The 19,746-nt window shown below is 39.7% G+C and overlaps 1 protein-coding gene across 2 annotated transcripts in view; it reads left to right on the top strand.

Annotated features, from left to right (window-relative positions):
• Positions 1-19,746, top strand: part of FAT3 (FAT atypical cadherin 3) — a 346,791-nt gene that overhangs the window by 226,419 nt on the left and 100,626 nt on the right. For both annotated transcript variants that reach the window (XM_068425515.1, XM_068425513.1), the window contains exons 4-6: positions 1,221-1,535; positions 3,476-3,686; positions 13,311-13,450. In XM_068425515.1, the coding sequence (XP_068281616.1) occupies positions 1,221-1,535; positions 3,476-3,686; positions 13,311-13,450 (666 nt within the window). The remainder of the gene's footprint in view (positions 1-1,220; positions 1,536-3,475; positions 3,687-13,310; positions 13,451-19,746) is intronic.

Below are 19,746 nucleotides of genomic sequence, written 5' to 3'. Positions count from 1 at the left end.
AAAATTGTGGTTTTTCTGCTGATCTCAGCACTAAATTGGGGTTACGCTATGTTTCGATTTCTCGTTGCAAGGAGGGGACAATGGCAAGGGACATTATTCCCAGAAAATTTTGCTTTGCCTAAGGATTGGACATCAGGACTGTATGATTCGTAAGGGGACACAGAAATGTTTAAGGAAAAATAGAGCATCGAGGAGTTAACCAGCAAAGCAATTGATGTGCAGTGATCAGTACGAGCAGGGAAGGGGTGTGTAATATCTTGGCTCACTATCATCGAAAATTGCTGCTGTGGGAATTGGCATGTTAGCATATGTAGCTGAAAGTGAAATTTGAACTTCTTTCATGCAAACAGAAATAACTTTCTGCCTTATTTCTTTCTCTTTAAAAAAATGCAATTGAAATATTGGGGAAGAAGTTTGAAACATACTGATTGCATTTTGAAGGCATATTATTATATCTCTTGAATGCTTGTTGATCTTGGATCATTTCATTTTCACAGTGTTTCAGACTGCAAATTATTAGTAATTCTGTTTAAGTTGCAACTAAATTTCTAATTAACTTTTATCTCAAAGATTTTATTTCTTACGTGTTTCTGCCAGCACAGTGCGCTCTTTACACAATGCAGCAGAAATTTTTTGCTACCTGCCTATCTGTGCCCCTTACAGTCATATAAAGCAGTTTTGGAATTAATGAGCTGTCAAACCTCAGGTAATGAATGAAAAGAACTGACAGAAATTCTTTTGTTGTTTAAGAAATTCCAAATAATTAATAGAAAAAAAGTGACAGATTTTTTCAGGATTTAAGAAGAAATGCATCTTTCAAATGCATTATGTGACTGAAGAAACTTTAAAATATGTTTGCAAAAAAAGCAAGGATCCTACTTAATGGGTTAATTCCAGTTCTCTCTTCTGAGATGAGCTTGCAGAATTTGAGATAAAAGCAGTTTATGTTTTGAGAAATAGATTCCTAGTCCACAGGTTCCCCGTTCCAGGTTCATCGCAAAAAATCTTCCTGATTCCTTTATTTGCCATTGTGGACGTATTTGAGTTAGGCACTGAGCATGTTTATACTGAGCATGTCTTGTGTACAGAGTTTACTATGTAAACTGCAGTTTAGATTTGAGGAGGAAGAGGTGTTTCCTTATGTTTTATGTTTTTTTCTGATTTATGGAAGTTCTACTGTATATGTTCAGAATAATGCCTCTACTGCTGTTGTTTTTCAGGTAACAGTCTCAGATGGGGGCACATCTCCCAAGCAGTCCTCCGTTTGGGTGGTGGTCCAGGTTCTGGATGAGAATGATAACAAACCTCAGTTTCCAGAGAAAGTCTATCAGATCAAGCTGCCAGAGAGGGACCGTAAGAAAAGAGGGGAGCCAATCTACAGAGCTTTTGCTTTTGACAAAGATGAAGGCCCTAATGCAGAAATCTCGTACAGCATTGTGGATGGAAACGATGATGGGAAATTTTTTATTGATCCCAAAACAGGGATGGTTTCTTCCAGAAAGCAGTTCACAGCAGGGAGTTATGACATCTTAACAGTAAGTGCTCTTCCATCGACATACAACCCCATGATCTGACTGACTTTGCTTTAGAAATAGGCCCACTTGTATAAAGAGTGATATATGCATGTGTTTAATGTATGACCTATATGTAAGATCTGACTGTATTAATAAATCTAGTGTTCACATACAACTACTGCCAAAAAATTTTGTCTGAGAGAGCGTTCATGCTATTGCACATGGTGAACTATTCTCAGACTGTTCAGTCAATTTGAAAATTGTTGGTGCAAGTCATTCGCTTGAATACACAGAAATGAAGATCAAGGGCTTGTCTGCTCACAAAGTTATATCATGTTGAACTGGACAGATACCACTATGAATGGTTTTTTACCTTTTGTGTGGACACAGCTCCTTGCCCTCATGGAAGGGTCCTTATAGTGTCCAAGTTAAGTGGCTTCAGGGAGGAGGAGTACTGTGTACAGTATGTTGTAATACCTTTCTCACCACAGTAAAGAGTATAACTATGGCAGCAATTTCAGTTAAAAGAAATCTCAGTCAAAATACTTCTGCCAGAACTCAAACCATATAGATAAGGTCAAAGAAAGAAAGAATACAAGATGGTGGTGTTGATATAAAGCAATATATGGCTTGAATGTGCACACTTCACCTACAGCAATAAGCCAACAAGTTGTAGTTAAGGACTTGAGAAAAAAAATGTCAGAAGTCCATGGTCTGGCCCGTAGTAAAGGAAGCGATGTCACTTACAGTAACAGTTCTCTGTTGGGACACGTTGATAGGGTTGGAAACTGTGACAGAAAAATTAATAAATATCAAAATATTGAGAAATACTTAGTAATCAGAGCACCCTTTGGGGGAGTGCGTGCCTTTCCCTATGCAGAGCTGGAAGTCACGTCTGGGTTCTGGCCCTTATTATAATACAACAGCTGAAGATTTTCTGCCTTGAAACTGCTCATCACACCCTCAGCATCTTTTCACTAAGGCCTGCCCGCCTTGAACAGAGCAGGAGAGCGAGTGTCAGCACCAAACCCACTTAACACATTTCCAGAGAAAAAAATAGGGTATGGTATTTCAGGAAAATATTTCCCATTTTTAACCAACATAGTAACAACATATTTACATCAGTGGTCCTATATAGCCAGAAATATTTCCTTTAGTTTTAAAAGAAACACCCATTGGTTGACATTGATGTTATTCACCAAAACACCCATTTTGTGATCTACATTCTCCCTTTCCTTATACCTAGTGTTTGTTGCTGCTCATCTTGTCTTTTCTGTGCTAAAACCATAGAGCATGCCAGGCAAATATCAAGTCTATCCATCCCTCTAGAGGACATCATTATAATAGAAAGAATTAGCACCAAGCTGAGCAACTCTTAATGAACACAACAGAGAGGAGAAAGCAAGGAAAATAAATATGGCAAAATTTTAAATTATATTTGTTTTGGTGAATGGAGGAAATGATCTGAAACCTATTTAATCCAATTAAAGATCCTGAAGAAGGCAATGGAAGGAATATCAATCTTATCTGCAACACAGATGCCATTTAAAAGCAATCAAACATAATCTGGGCAAGTGCATGATGTCCCACAAGGTCATTATAGAGCTCCCAGCTTTGCTGCAAGAGGGAGCTGGGTGGAAGATGAAATCAGAGAGAGGAGCTGGTTCTGGAGAGGAGGATCTGTGTGGGGAGCACTTGAATTGCATCTCCAGGAGGCCTCACACCAGCATTTCTAAAACAAAACATTTCAGTGTGAAATCAGTCTTTTCAGTAAAAAGCCAAAGTGTAATGGAAAAAGATGAGAATTGAGAAAGTGCTTATCTCCCTCTTTTTTTCATGGGATTTTAGGCAGAGGATTAAAAAGGCTCTTTTCCAAGCAGTCATCATCATGCGATAGAATTAGGTCTGAAATGCCAAGCTGTGATGCTCAGTCTGAGTCCTCTTTTCTTTGTACCTGCCAGATAAAAGCAGTGGACAATGGCCGGCCCCAAAAATCTTCAACTGCACGCCTCCATATTGAGTGGATAAAAAAGCCTCCACCCTCGCCCGTGCCCCTGACTTTTGATGAACCCTTTTACAACTTCACCGTTATGGAAAGCGATAAAGTGACAGAAATCGTTGGGGTGGTCTCTGTGCAGCCATCTAACATACCTCTCTGGTTTGATATTGTTGGTAAGTTGGGAGTAAGGCAGAAGTAAGGCAGAAGCAAAGCATATGGATGTGTGGTTTTGAGATCAAGAAAACTAACTGTGAACCGTCCCCCCCCAAATTAAACCCCCTTTCGTAATGCTGAAATGAAAATGCTGTTTTAATATAGCGATAACAATAATAATAATATTCCTGCTTTTGTTATGACTCCTTAGCTAAGCTGAAAAAAAAGCGCTGTATGGCTGAATTGTTTTTTTTCATACTATGTTATTTACTGCAATCTTAATGTTGTCTGTCATTTAAATTCTATTGTCATACTTTGCTAATCTCATTTCTAAATGTATTTATGGTACTTAGACTTGCTGTCCCTCATTTCTCTCTTTCTTCACCTTTTTTCTGCATTCTGTTCTTTTTTTTCTGCTTCCGACTGCCCTGCTTCAAGGTGGCAAGCATGCTCGAGAGATGTTCTATATTCTACAGACAGCTTGTGGGCAGAACTGTTCAACAGAAGGTACCCTTAGTGCAAACACATTTGCTAAAATACAACTATCCAGGCTGCCTTTTATTTTTGCAAGTTCTTTGAGACAATTTGTATTACATCTTTCATAAGTGCCTGTGACAGGATGCGATGCGACACATGGATGTGCTGCGTTTCCTTGTATGACAGCTTTTACCGTATTTGTGTCCAATAATTATCATTTTATTCACGGATTTTCCACAGTTTATCGCAAATAATTAATTCAAACTTTTCACAGTCCAGTGCCATCCATTTAACTGTGAAACAGAATGGGATGCATCAACATATGGGTTACAAATGGAGCCACCAAAAGTTTGTCTTGAATGCAAGCTGAAAAAGAGAAATGTGTTTTGATGTGAGATTTCAACCACAAAATTGCCTCACATAAAATTGGTTATAAAAATAGGGAGGGTGAATTATCCTTAGCAAAGAGGAGGAGAAGCCGTAGAAGTAATGGTCTTAAAATCACAGGGAAATACCACTAAGGATGTAGCTGCCAAAAAGACAGGGAGCAAAGGGTCTCACTTGGTTGCAGTGGAGAAACAGGAATCAATGTTCCTAAGCGTTTCTTTCCTGCTTCTACTACTGATTCAGTTGTGTCATTTAATATAACTCATTTAACATCTTCAAAACGAGACTTTCCCCAGCAGCACAGTGACCCTGTAAAGTTATTGTGGTGCTACTTAATATTTGCAGATACTTGTACGTAATGTTTTTATACCTTTGGATGTAAATCACTGTGTCTGCACAAAATGGTGTTAATGAAGGGTTATAAAGCAAATACTATATGAAAGACTAGAGAAACAAAAAGCTTTTGCCACAGACTTAGTGGAAAGGGTGCATCAGCAGTCTTTATTTACAGGGATTGAGCCTGGCTCTCATTTCAGCATAGCTATTTGCGGATGGGTTTAGCCAACAGGAAGGACAAGGACCGCAAGAGAAAGGGTCTGTCAGAGTCATTTTCATCCACCTTTTATTGCCAATTTGTGCAGATGAAAGACAGAAGCAGCAACACTTCCTCTTTGAATTTGTAGCACGGTTTCTGATGTGCCAACCGCATTAAAATGAAACCCAAAGCTATTATCATGTTCTAGGGTTCCTGCTAGCCCCTGGGGAAGGACAGCATATGTTTCCTACAGTTTTTCTCCCATTCCCTTGGTTGTTTCAGTATGCTACATACAATTTATTAGCTAATGTTTACGTTCCCTTTCTCTTCCTCACTGATCCTAACTTTCCTCCCAGGAGAAATCCATCTTTATTGATGTTATTGACAGTTTTGCACCTTTTGCTGGACTCCTCTGCCTTTCTCAGCCTTTTGGTCCTTTCCTTGGTGAATTCACCAACTCTCATTAAAATGCTGCCTGTGTTAAGCACTGAGAGAAGCCCCCACTCTCCCACTGCATTCTTTTATGTTATTAGAGTCACTTGCAATCTAGCAACACCTTATAATAATATTTCCTTTTTGCCTGCCAAACAAAGATGATGGGGAAAGCATTATGAAATTTAAGCCTTTAATTTGTCATTTAGTGGGACCTTTATGGCTAAAATAGTTCAAATGGTTTAGAAGAAGATTTATGCTATTTAAACAACCCTAATGGTTTCCCTATAGGCTGTAGCTCCTGATGCTGCAAGATGCTGCATCACTGCAGAGGGTCATGGAGACAGAGCTGCCCTAGACTTAATGAGAAATCGGTGACCCCAACCATCCAGTTCGGTACTGTTACCGTATGAATGTTGTCGTTAAATATTACTGCTGTTATAAATAATAGCACTAGCAACAGCACCCATTTCTGCAATACGAATAGCCAACAATCCCGGGCATGCAGAAGACCCTGTTGTTCCAGACGCTCTGCATACAAGGTACAAAGACAAAAACCACCCCAAGAGGTTTATAAACAGAGCACTGTATGTTTAGATTATCTTTACTGCCTTTAGTCAGTGTCAGTATCAAAACCACTTTTTCTCCTTGTTCCTCAATATAATCATGTGGGAAAAGAGATGTTCATAGTTTCCTTCTGTGGGAACATTGAGGTCTAAGTGCTGAAAAGTGCAAAGAAAGACATAAGTTATTAGTAGAAGTTAGTTGTGTATGGAAAGCTGTATGGGAATACTGATCCAAGAGATGGTTTCTGTGCTTCTGTAAAACCTAGACCTGATCCTGCTCCATCTGGTATTTTGTGATTTCGGACCTCCATGCACAGTTCACAGTAATGTCAACAAAAGCCCTGAAGGCTTATGTAGAGGCATGGTTTAATATAGAGTTTGCAGCTTGACCTTTATGTTTATGACCTTTTCAAACTAAATGGGCACTGGAATTCCAGAGGACCTCTTTTTTAATGCATAACATGCACTTTTTCCCAGCTGAAAAAATGGAGGGAGGGTGGATGAAGTTTGGCTGTGTAGTATTCTGTCTGCCTAACTTCAGCATCTAATTTGCACCTAAATTACATACACTTTAAATAACTGTTTAAATTCTTGAGTTACTCAACTCTGAGAGCAGAAGATGCCTTACAAGCAGGGAGGTCATCTTCCCTCCATGGACTAGAGAGGAACAGGATGCTTGCCTGGTTTTTATTTTTGTTTAACTGGGGATGGTTGAGATGTCATACCTGGTTTCTGTTTTCAGACTGCATTCAATACCATTCTCAGTTCATGCAGATCCCACAGTGTGAAAGACATGAATGTAGGTTGTTTCAGTTGTGTTAAATTTATTCAGTCATTTATGAGAAACTAATTTTCAATAGGAACTCTAAAATAAGTCAGAAATCTTTATTTCTGCCAGGTAAATTGAACCCTCTCTGTCTCTTCCTTTGTTAGTGGTGGGAATGGTGTGATGACTACTTTGACACTGGAGCTAAGCTGCATGGTGCTAATTTTTGCTCAAGTAGCATGTTGCACAACATCTCTCTGATTCTCCCAACAGGCCTCCCTCTATCTTTCCTTCTTCCCCCAGCCTATGCCTTTATAAGAGCAGCCAAACTTTAAAAGCACATCAGAACTTTTTATCAAGGGTGCTTAAATGGCAATAATTTTAAGATCTATTAATTTGAATTAATTGTCTTTTATTTCACAGTGCTGCAGATTTTCATTAATGTCAAAAACATGTAGCTCCCTAGCCTCCTTTGAATTATCTGCTCTGAGAACTAGCTAAAATACCTTTCTGATTTCTTTTCTGCTTTTTATGCCTTTACCTTTAGCTTCTTAGCAGCAAACCCAAGGCTTTGACTCTCCTTATGATAGTTTTATCTGAAAATTCAGTCTGCATTATTCTCTTCTTAGCATGATATAGTACCTAAGAGAATAAATATTTCAAGTTGTGTTACTACTATTTATTATTTTTCTGATTAACAAAAGTCTGTAGTTGAATTTGTATTTCTTGAAGCAGTCGCTAAGTTTATTTCATCATTTTTGAAAACAGAAGAGTTGGAAATTTTGGCTGTGCTTCTTTTCATGAAAATCCTAGAGGTACTCCACGCTCACTCTTGAGTTTCAGGGTGGATTAGCTTTCTGCATTTTCCTCTGATTCTCTGCTCTGAGCAAGAGCAATGCAAGAATTGTAGCAATTGGGCCAATTTGTCATCACTGTCCCTGGTGTTCTTAGTTTACTTTGGGACAAGACGAGTAAGAATACTCTCTTCCCTGAAAAAATGTGTTTTAGAGGACTATTCTCTAAATTAAATCATCTCCTGTATTTCTCTTCTTTTCCATTCTTCCATCGTAGCTTGGTAGGCCATATGAGACTTGTATGAAGATCTCTATATATCCTGGCTTTATTAAGTTTGTATGTGGAGCATGTATGCTCTTTACTATCTATGAGTGAAGGAAGACTCTTGCCAGGTTTTAGCTGTATTTGATTTGGGGATGTCCTCCAGAGTTCAGTGTGATCCATCTTTACATCTAAGACTGAACAAGTCTGATTCTCCACAGTCATCAGATACTTCTGAGGCATATATTCAGTCCCACTCTTCTGGATTGTTCCACTGGAAAAGAGAGAGAAAGGCCCTCACATAGGACTCATTTGTCTGCGAGTCCTCCAGGTTTGCTGATGTGTTTTCTTCTCAGGTGAGAAAATCATTTCTCACAGCAGCATAATCCTGTCTTAAACTGCATATCAGCAGCGGATAGGAACGTGGAGAGGCTCGACATCTTCCCAAAAAGAAACCTCATCTAGGAAAAGCACTACAAAAAAAATTCATTGCTTGCAGCAAATGCAATAATCAAAATATAAGCAGAATATGCTTGAAAATACTAAAAAAGAAAACCAACCCAAAACCCAACCACTGGAATTCAGAAGGAACAGAGATGCAGAGCCCTCATTCTGTGGGAATGTCAGATCTGCGTTGTATCTCGCCTTAGGCAAATTCTCCAGCTGACCTCTAGAAACCCCTTTTAACAGTTCAGGAAGTCTTCCTTGGCCTGTCTGTTGTACCAAATGAGTGGTAAGCTTTACATCAGAAGATCTCTCCTGTTCATTATGTAAGGTTCACTGCTTTCTTTTTGACTATATTTTTTTTATTAAAAGGAGAAATAATTCTTTCCAGAGCATTTCTTTGTCAGCAGAAAAATATGTCCATAGTGACTATGAAGCCAAAAAACAAGCTAAGAACCAAGCTAACACTCCAGATTCAGCCAGAAAATTTAACGAAGGCTACTCTATACCAAGAACATAACCTATAGTGTGTTGGCTCAGAGGTGTCTCAGTTTAATTTCCCGAGATCTTCTTCTTGACCATACTGTACCATCTGTTAAATTGAAAATTAGGACCGTGCTAGAAAGGTCTCATGAAGCTGTAGTGAGGGCCAACTAAGATCTTTTGTACCAGGGGCTGTTTCTACAGCTGTCATGAGTTTGATAACAGCTGGAATTGGCTATAGAGTTATATTGGAAAAACCTATATAAACTATAACATGCTTTCAGATAACATAAAAAATTCCTAGTTGTAGAAATATAATGCTTCCAGGATTTATGGAAGAGCATTAAGATCAATGTCAAGAAAATAAGGATGGAAATCATCTCACTTAACTTTAGGTGTCCAAAGCATAGACATAACTGTCTGTGCTAGGTGTCTTTGAGAATCACACACACACAGAATCACAGAATGTTAGGGATTGGAAGGGACCTCGAAAGACCATCTAATCCAATCCCCAATCTTAACAGTCAATTAGAGAAAAAGCACTGTCTGATGAATTTATGTCATCCAAACATAGTAAGTCTTCTCATCCAAAGATGGCATTGCAAGTAGATGTGGACTTTTCATGAAATCCCACTCTACGTGCTCTACGTGCTTCAGTTTAATCAGAGTATTTTAAGGGAAGTCTTTAATCTGTATTGAAGATGTATCAGCATTACATCTTAGCCTGCAATGGTATTACGAACAACGGCTAATCTGCATCTCTCTGAGGTCGTTCAGTGTTAAAATGCTTTCTCAGGAAAACCTGTCCGGCCGGATTGCCAGTTAAATCAACTGGCCGCCTTTATCGTTGATTTTCCCAAAGTGCCTGAGGAACTCACAATGTATTATCTTCATTTGAAGTATTTCTTTCCTAATGGAATTGCAAGCACATTGGCGAAGACAGCTTCTACAGATCTTGTATCTGAAAGCAGGTTTTAGGAGACAATAAAAAGGAAAGCGTGTGCCATATGTTGGAAAATAGAATAAGTAGTAAAAATTCACATTAATAAAATTGAGCAGCTGAACAAAATTTCATCATCCCTAGCCCCTTTTCATCCTAAGATTGTGATCAAAGAAAATGTTAAATGGCCAATAGTAACATTGGTAAAACTGATACTATGGGAGCTTACAGCACTGCAGATGAGCTTGCTTCAGAAGGGTTGGTAGTTACTTGGCAGCATGCTTTCGAAAACGGGCCCCAAGTACCCCAGAAATGTGTGAAGCTGACACCTTCTCAGCTGTCACCTCCTACAAGCTCAGCCCTCTGACCTCAACTTGAGCACCTTCAGAAGGAAGTGGTTTCACGTGGCGTTCCCAGAACAGTTCAGCTGCAGGAGTTTTTGAGATAAAAGTCCTGTTTGTTTTTACACAACTCTCTCTCTCTCTCTCTGTACCCCTTCAACACCTGTCCTTGAAAGATAATTGTGTTGGGTGCTTCTCTGGGTGCTTCATAGTAGGCCTTGCATAGACTTAACGTGTCTATAAGACTCTTATAGTTTAGCATTTACACCTAATTCGTTAATTATTCTTCAGTGCTTAAGTGCAACTTCAGAAGCATTCATCATATGAGGAGCTGTTTTGAGGGTATGTGAAGGCTGAGGAGCAGTACAAAGCATTTCCAGACTGCCTCTAGTACTCCAGATGAGAGGCAGGATCCAATATCTCAAGCAATATTCCCAGAAGTTCAGCCATCTGAGTGGTTCTTCATTGTCAACATCTGACCATGGTCAGTTAAAAGGTACCAGACTGAATCAGGAATAAATCAAGATTTCACTCCAAAAGAGATTATAATCACAAATCTCACAGCAGGATCTTCTCTGATCCATTTGTGTCTCAGTGTCTGATGCAGTTTCTGCATTGTTTAATGGAAAATGAATCACTGTAAAATAAAGTGAATTGCCTGGTTAGTTACCAGTGTAGGCTAGAGTGGGGTGGCTACCAACCAAGATTTATTTGTTTCTCACTAGACCATTTTGGAAGAAGTGAATAACATATAAAAAACTCCTATGATGGATTCAGTTCTTATTTTAGGGGAAGAATATACTTCACTTAATGAAAAGGCTTGAAGAAGTCAGTGTATTTGCAATACACTACGTAGTGCCCTGCAAACCCAGCTGTAAGCCAACAGAAGAAGGGCATTTAAAACATTTATTTCTAATCCTTCCATGTTACTTCTTGGAAGTTTTGAAGGCAGGGTTTCTTTGGAAGTGTTATGCCAGTTGATAGCATATAATTTTCGATTGCTCATTAAGATGGTTATTAAGCATCTTGAAGTATAGGCTTTCATTTTGTTTTCATGATTATCAGTATGAAACATTCTCTTTGTGAAGTGCCTACTGTCCCAAGGCTAGCTTAATTTCAGCAGAGATTTCCTTGCAAGAATCTCAAAGTCTCTTCTTCAAAGGAGGCTTTTTTTTCAGAGTTGGTTTTCATGGTACGATTTTTCTCAAGTAAATCAATTTAAAACATTAATTGGGAGACAGCATCTTTTTCTTGAGACTAACTTTGGGAAAAAAAAAAAAAATATCAAACACTGAAGATATGATCAATGTCCAAATACCTTGTTATTCCTTAACTGTCAAGGACCATTATGCTTTTTTGTCTAGTGTCAAATAGTGTTAAATATATATATCAATTGAGAAAAATGTGCTATTTGGGCTTGCAGAAGGAGGTTAGGGAATAACCAGTGTTTCTATCCACCGTAAATCACAGCAGATTCAGTGTTCATGTTTTCCTGGAGAACGACAACTGCATCTGTTAGGCTCAGAGCTACATATATGTATATACATATATTCAGCATAAGGAAGTCTGATGGCACATCTGAAATGACTCTGTTTGGGTCATTTCAGTGGGCAGAAGTTCACCAATTCTGCATTTCCTTTGCATAGATCACCTGCGCTCTTATTCCTCCTCCCCCTTTCTTCTCCGCCTCCCTGAATGGCCTCCAAGGCAGATGTGGCCAGAGCAGTGCTTCTTCTAGCTTATGCTTTCTTTGCAATAGCCTGTGCAAGAGGTAGAGAGAAGTGAGGGTTTCTTCATGTTAAGGAATTCAGGGGCTGTGATTTCACTGTGATAGCTACTAATCTTCAACTTCTTGAAATGCCAAAACGTTTTTCTTCTCACTAAATGCGTGGCTGTTTCTGAGAATTACGCCAGTTTTTGGTCAGCAAACCATGCAGATGCAAGACTTGATGGTAGAGCAAAGAAGACTGTCCCCTTCACTTCTCTGTCCACAGCCCTAAAATGAGCACCATTTTGTGATAATACACCAGCCATTCAAATACATATCTCTCTATATATATTGCACGAGAGCTAAGTCAATGGAATTGATGTTTTCCTACCTGTGGATCTAATCCTAGGAGGTCGGAGCAGCTCTTACACAAGATTTGTAATGAGTGGCGTTTGAAAGTCTTTTCAGCTTTGTGGAACTGGGTTGTCAGTCTGTAGCTAGTGCCATTGTGTTGACGTGTGCTGAATATACCTTAAGAGTTCATTTGTCAGCAGTGTTGTGTTCCACCTCTCCCTGTCCCCAGCCTCCAAAAACTTCAGACTCAACTCATAATAAATTCTACTTTATAGATGAATGAGTAAGAAGCACCTTTGCAGTGGGGAGTGTGTGCTTTACTTTTGAACATAATGAGTGGTTCTAATTTATAAACTATAGCTGTGGCTGAGAAATCCTGTAACCCCTTAATCTCAAATTATTTATGGCTTTCTCTTACTTTTTAATAGTTTTTTTTCTTTTTCCTTTTTTTTCTTTCACCTGAGACTCAGGAGGGTTTTCCCACTGCTGCATCATTCAGTGTGTGACAGGATGAGGGGATATTAGTTTCAGAACAGTGCTTTGTGATGTTTTTTTTAATGGAACGGAATTTATGATGTGTATCCTGTCAGATCTATTTAAATAATTCCTAAAAGACTAGTAGAATTTGACCTTTGCTGCCAGTAATTATCATTGTCCTTGAAATTAACATAACAAATCTCTATTTGCATTTTTTAAATTGATTATAATTGTAATTTCTAAAGACTCAGTCCTGTCTTTGCACCCACAAGCATCAGTGAGAATTTCCTGAAAATAATATTTCTGGAATAAAACCCTCTTAAAATGATTTTTATACAAAAAGATAATTGTACTTGTTCATTATCCAAACTACAAGGGCACACATCTTATGGGCTTATAGCCATTTGATTCTTTTTATAGCCTCAGTTATGGTTCACTTGAATATACAGCTAGATTTTTTTTCTTGCAGTGCATTATGATGATATCTCCTTTCCAATACACAAACTGTGCTTTGAAGTATAAATGAGTTGTGAACAAAGTATCAGTAGATGTGCTGTGTATGCTAAGGCAAGCCGTTAAGATGGATGCCAGTAAACAGATATGCCCACTTCTAGGAACATTTTCAATGGAAATTTTCCAGAGATGGCTAATTTAATTGTATTTTTGTGCAACAATTAGGAGGGAATTACGATAGTTCTTTCGACGCGGAGAAGGGAGTGGGCACTATTGTCATTGCAAAGCCCTTGGATGCAGAGCAGAGGTCAATATATAATATGACTGTGGAGGTCACCGATGGAACAAACATTGCCACGACTCAGGTAGAATATCACGTTCCTTTCTTGGCAAGTTTTTAATTTGTTGGTGGAATGTATATGCTATAAAATTAATAATTTTGCCATTCAAATAAAACCTCATCCTTTGAGACCACTGTTAACTAATGGAGGGGATATTTTTCAAAGCCTTTCCGTCTAGTTGTAAAGAATCGGCTGTTGAATGTTTCAAAGCGGTATTTCTCCTTTTGTCCTCTTCATGCTCACATGAAAGTAATTTGCCTTCCTCCAGCTGAGGGAGTCCCTATCACAGGCAGCAAAGCTTAGATTTTGACAATTGTGTCACCTCTTAATGGTCCAAAATACAATGGTGCTTCTATGGTGTTGAGGAATATTGCTATTGATCGTATTAAATGGATTTTATACCTCTCATCCTTCCAAGACCCAAATGTGGGGCACAGGATCAATTGTTCAGAGAAGAAATTGTTCAGAGAGGAAACTTAAAATTCAAAGGATCTCTCCTTTAGTGTCACTGCCTGTGATTACATTGTCTTCTGGGGATCAGCCCCAGTGAACCCTTTAAAACCAGACTTGCTTATCAGGGTCAGTGCCTTTCAGCAATTAAAAAGTCAGGTCAGATAAACGTGAAGAGCTGGGATAATGCTGACTCTGACACATCCTTGTTGGAGGGACCCTGACGCGGAGCCTGGGTATCTGTTCAGTGGGAACCAGCCTGGAGCTGGGTCATGGTCAGGGTCATGGCACAGGACAGGGACTCTGTGGTCCAGGTGGCACCAGGGAGATTCCAAAGAACAAAATCCTTCAATACGAGGTGGAGTTGTGGGGTATGGATTAGCTAGGGTCTGAAATTCTACATCTGAATCTTACATCCTACCGCCCGAGTGTAAAGTGTGCCTATAGCCTGAATATTATTTGACACATAGGGAAAAATACCTACTGGTAGAGGACACCTGTGTGCAGCCTCAAATCCCAGATTAAATGTGGTTTATAGAGGAAATAAAAAAAAATAGGTTCGTGTTGTTATTTGCTAAAACATTTTTTATATCTACATATGTGCATGCACACACAGATGCTTTTGTTTTACCTTGCCTTTTTGCTCAAATGCTTTAGATGTAAATCTATATTAACTGAGTCACAACACTAACTTTCCTAAGAGACTATTAAATCACTGAGTGCTTTCTCAGTCTGAATTTCTGTTTATAACCAGACCTAAAATCTCTGTCTAAGTATCCGTATCTGATAAATTCTCCTGATAATCCACTCTTGATAAGAAAATATCAGTTGATAGTAAGTTAGGTGGTAGGAAATCTGCTATTTTCCCTTTTAGTTTCAGTAATGAGTGGCATCTCTGCTAAAAACATCCCTATTTTTAACTTGATTATATCTGGCCTGTATGCCGTGTTATGCATTTCTCTGCTTGATTAAAGAGCTCTTTAAAAAACAGTATTTTCTCCCCAGGAAAGCACTTACTCAGAATATCAAGTCACCTCCCAGTCTTCTGTAGACAAGCGAAGGAGAATGACTGACCTCTTTACTCTCCCTTTCCATAAGGCATTTTCTTCAGCCCCTGAGTAGCTTTTGTTTTGCTTTGTTTTTTAATCTTGGCAACACTCTCAGTCCACATTTCAGAAATGTGGTGTTGAATCCCTAACACGAAATTTTTTTACTTGTAATCATTTCAGCCAAACAAATATTAAAAAGCACAGGGAATTTCAAAAGTGCTGGATAGAAGTAATTTCTCTTCTCATGGATATTATGTTTATTGTTTTTGCTGCTTATGATTTAATAAATTGACACCTATGACAGTCCTCAAAACCTATTTTGATGAAAACCCTACATTTTTAATTAAAATATGTGGTAAAAATATATTTCAGTAAAGCAGTTGCATTCTAAAAGAAGCCTGAGCATTCTTTGTAACAGTGATGTGACCTATTTAAAAATATAAGATAGTCATTTAAGATTGCAATAGTATAACATTAGATAATCATCGGTTGGTACAGGCCCTTCTTTCCTCCACCTCCTTCTCTCCACATGGATACTGTTTAGGTATTTACTTGTGGCCCAGACAACATCTGAGGATGTGTTTCTTTTGGTCTTCACAACAGAGATTTCAAAAGCGATCATTATCTCAAAGCTGCCAGAATTATGGCCTGCCTAATTATCTCTCCCTTTTACAACATTTCATACTGTATTTTTGACTGTAGTTTGGAGGCTTTGGTGACCTTATTCTTCTTTATTTCCATTCAGAACAATCATGAAAAATCAACCTGATAGATTAAGTAAAATATGTCATAGAAAGAGCCAAAAAAAAAAGCATCTACTGACATCTCTCAATGGCCTTGTTCTGAGTTTTGATAAAATGACATTGTAAGTATTTTGTCTCGTATACATAGTACCAACCTGCATTTTTAACTATAGCTGCAAGAAAATATGGTAGAAGAGGAAGTGGGGGGAAAGCAAATGTATAAATTCATCCACTTGTATAACAATAAAATAATATAAAGCCCCCCAAAGTGAGATGGTTTATTATGAAACAGCTGATCATCGCCGTGCCAAGCTGAACAGTCTTGCTTTTTATTCCACCACACCTGTTTCCCTTTATCTCTTCCTGGCCTTTTGTCTATTACACAGTTGGATGTGGTAAAATACAGCGTAAAAATGCCAAAGATTTTTGCTTCGGTAACATGATCCCTGGCACGGACTTGCAGAAGTTTCTTCAGCAATTTTCCTGCATGCCTTAAACTCTGACAAAATGTTAGCTTCCTTCATGCCTTACTGCACATGGTTCACTACCATACCGTGAGAGGAAGGAAATAATTTTGATTTAAAAGTTAATTATGTTGTATCAACAGTTTGCTATTGTGAGAAGAGGTGAAAAGAGCATAAGGAATATTAAAAAAAAAAAAACAAAACACAAAACCGAAAAAACTGTTTGTCACTGCATGCATATTTGGTTTGGGCATGATCAGGATTGCAGAAAGGATTACAGTCTCTGAAGTGAGAAGCAAAGCGCCAGGACGTGCTGAGCCGCCGCCCCTCATGGTGCTGCCCGTGCAGCTGAGCCCCCAGCCATCCTGGCAGCGCAGCCGTGATGGGGAGGGGTGGATGGCAAAAAGACGAAGAAATGTTGACTTGCTTGATTTATGTATTTGGAGTGAGGGTATAAAGCTTCTGTCACGTTGATTAACTTCTAGGAAGGCTAAGTCTCCTGACTTAGCCAGGGAGAGCTTTTAGTTTTTTTTCCCTTAGCTTCATTCATCATTGCTCAAGGCCACGCGGTAATTTATTAAAGGCTGAAGGCATACATTGGCTCTAAATCCCCGCGAAACACGATTCCTGCAGCTGCCAGGCAAGCTGCTGGCCTTGGGGATGGGATGGGGCTTCTGCATCCCACATGCTGGAGAGAGCCGGGACAGCAGCTCCACACAGACACCCTGTTCCTCACCACCACCACCGCCTCCCTTTGGGCTGGGAAACAGCCTTTTGCCCTTGCTTGAGCAGAGAGAGGAACCTCACAGAATCACAGAATCACAGAATGTTAGGGATTGGAAGGGACCTCGAAAGATCATCTAGTCCAATCCCCCTGCCGGAGCAGGATTGCCTAGACCATATCACACAGGAACGCATCCAGGTGGGTTTTGAATGTCTCCAGAGAAGGAGACTTCACAACCTCTCTGGGCAGCCTGTTCCAGTGTTCGGTCACCCTCACCGTAAAGAAGTTTTTCCTCATATTTATGTGGAACCTCCTGTGTTCCAGCTTGCACCCATTGCCCCTTGTCCTGTCAAGGGATGTCACTGAGAAGAGCCTGGCTCCATCCTCATGACACTTGCCGTTTCCATATTTATAAACATTAATGAGGTCACCCCTCAGTCTCCTCTTCTCCAACCTAAAGAGACCCAGCTCCCTCAGCCTCTCCTCATAAGGGAGATGTTCCACCCCCTTAATCATCTTCGTGGCTCTGCGCTGGACTCTCTCTAGCAGTTCCCTGTCCTTCTTGAACTGAGGGGCCCAGAACTGGACACAATATTCCAGATGCGGCCTCACCAGGGCAGAGGAGAGGGGGAGGAGAACCTCTCTTGACCTGCTAACCACACCCCTTCTAATACACCCCAGGATGCCATTGGCCTTCTTGGCCACAAGGGCACACTGCTGGCTCATGGTCATCCTGCTGTCCACTAGGACCCCCAGCTCCCTTTCGCCTACGCTGCTCTCCAACAGGTCTGCCCCCAACTTGTACTCATACATGGGGTTGTTCTTGCCCAGGTGCAGGACTCTACACTTGCCCTTGTTATATTTCATTAAATTTCTCCCCGCCTAACTCTCCAGCCTGTCCAGGTCTCTCTGAATGGCAGCACAGCCTTCTGGTGTGTCAGCCACTCCTCCCAGTTTTGTGTCATCAGCGAACTTGCTGACAGTGCACTCTATTCCCTCATCCAAGTCATTAATGAATATATTGAATAGTGCTGGTCCCAGTACTGACCCTTGAGGGACTCCGCTAGACACAGGCCTCCAACTGGACTCTGTCCCATTGACCACCACTCTCTGGCTTCTTTCCTTCAGCCAGTTCACAATCCACCTCACTACCCGATCATCCAGACCACGCTTCCTCAGTTTAGCTGCGAGGATGCTGTGGGAGACCGTGTCAAACGCTTTACTGAAATCAAGATAGTAAAGCGTTTGCAAGAAATCAGTGTAATGGCATCTAAATGCCCACTCCTGCCTCGATTTTGACTAAGTTTGACTGTGTAACGTTAGAAGTTCTCTTGGTCATGAGTCAAGTTTATGCCAAAGCCTCCTTTTTTTATTGAACGACTCAGATCCTTTATGTCCAAGCACAACACAGGAATACCATTTATTTATTTCTTTGTAGTGCCTACTGTTCTGTTTTGCTAAAATACCCTCAAAAGTACAGTATGGTGGGGAACAATCATCTAATTTATGAATTTTTCACTTTTATTGAGAATGTTGTACTAGTGGACAATTTTTTTTTTTTTTAAATACAGAGTCCTGGAGTCATGGTATTATATGAAAAAGATGGTTTTATTTCTTGCTTATTTTCTTTCCTTCTTGTTTCTCATCATCCTAACTGCTATAAAAAATATGCTTTAAAGGAAGAAGCCTGATGCTTCGAAGCTAGGAGGCAAAAAGTGCCTCAGTTTCCCTTACTGCAAATCCATCTCACTATTTCCCAGTAGAGTGGACACTCAGAGAGGAACATGCAGTTTCCTCTGAAAAGTTTTTGCAGGTCAGTATGTGGTCCCTTGTAATACCTTCAGCTGGAGTCAACGAGGCTGGAAGAGCAGACGGGAGGAGATACTGCTTGTTGCCCCTGTCTGTCTCTCCTTGGAGAAGGCTATGGGCTTTTATTTATTATTCTGCTCAAGACTGACCTTCACCTGTGAGTTTCAGGATACCAAACTTGGTCTCATCTTTCAGAGAACATCTTTTCTTTATAAGATTGTTTCTTAACAAAGAGGAGCTGATAGATCACCCTGAGTGAGGGTCATTCTTTTAACTGAATGGTTAAAAGCTCTTCTTAGAGGACTGTGGCCAAAATGCAGGTAAGACTTTAGAGTCTGCCAGAAGAGGTTTTGCACTGTGGATTCTTCTAGGATGGACAAGAAGACATGGTGTTTCAATTCAATTTTTCACTTTTGCTCAGCTGAACGTTTCCTTCGAACTAGAATCAGCCCAATCCTTGATTTTTTCTGTCCCATCCAGCAATCTCAGCACTGCCTTGCCTGTGAAACAAAGACTTTTCCCCCCATTTTAACATAACTCAAGGGGCACAGTAAACTATAAATAAGAGGCCACTGAGGTTGGTAGGGAAACTGTTTGCATTTTTATGTTAAGTTTGGGCTTTGGGAGAAAGAAAAACTTGTCAGGAAGTAGCAAATAAAGCTGTGCGGTAACACTGTTGAAAGCAATATTAAATCAAAATAGGTTTTCAAAACCCGTACAAAAGCGTAACCTGAGTTTAAGCAATTCAGGCCCTTAATAGGTTGTACTACAACACTTTGCCCAGACCAAGCAATTAGCCAAGCAGATTTTTCCAGCTTCAGATGTCTCTAAAGCAGCTCCTGGCATTTATCCAGTTTTCACTGAAATACGTTTGTGCCTAAACCAACGGTATTTGTGATGGGCAACATTAAAAACAGCTTTGGAGAGACTTCCTGCATTAGGTTTCGTCCTGCTTTGATTCGATTGTATTTCTCTAGGCCTTTCATTTACCATTTTGAATACAAAGTCTTTGCTAATGTTCTGAGTGTTACTTTGCCTAATTTGTAAGCTTGGAGGCCTGTGAATCCTTTATTTGAAACTT

This window comes from Nyctibius grandis, chromosome 2, assembly GCF_013368605.1.
Source record: "Nyctibius grandis isolate bNycGra1 chromosome 2, bNycGra1.pri, whole genome shotgun sequence".
In the NCBI taxonomy this organism is placed as follows: domain Eukaryota; kingdom Metazoa; phylum Chordata; class Aves; order Nyctibiiformes; family Nyctibiidae; genus Nyctibius; species Nyctibius grandis.
The sequence above is the reverse complement of the archived record's forward strand: the minus strand, read 5'-3'. Positions and strand labels throughout refer to the sequence as shown.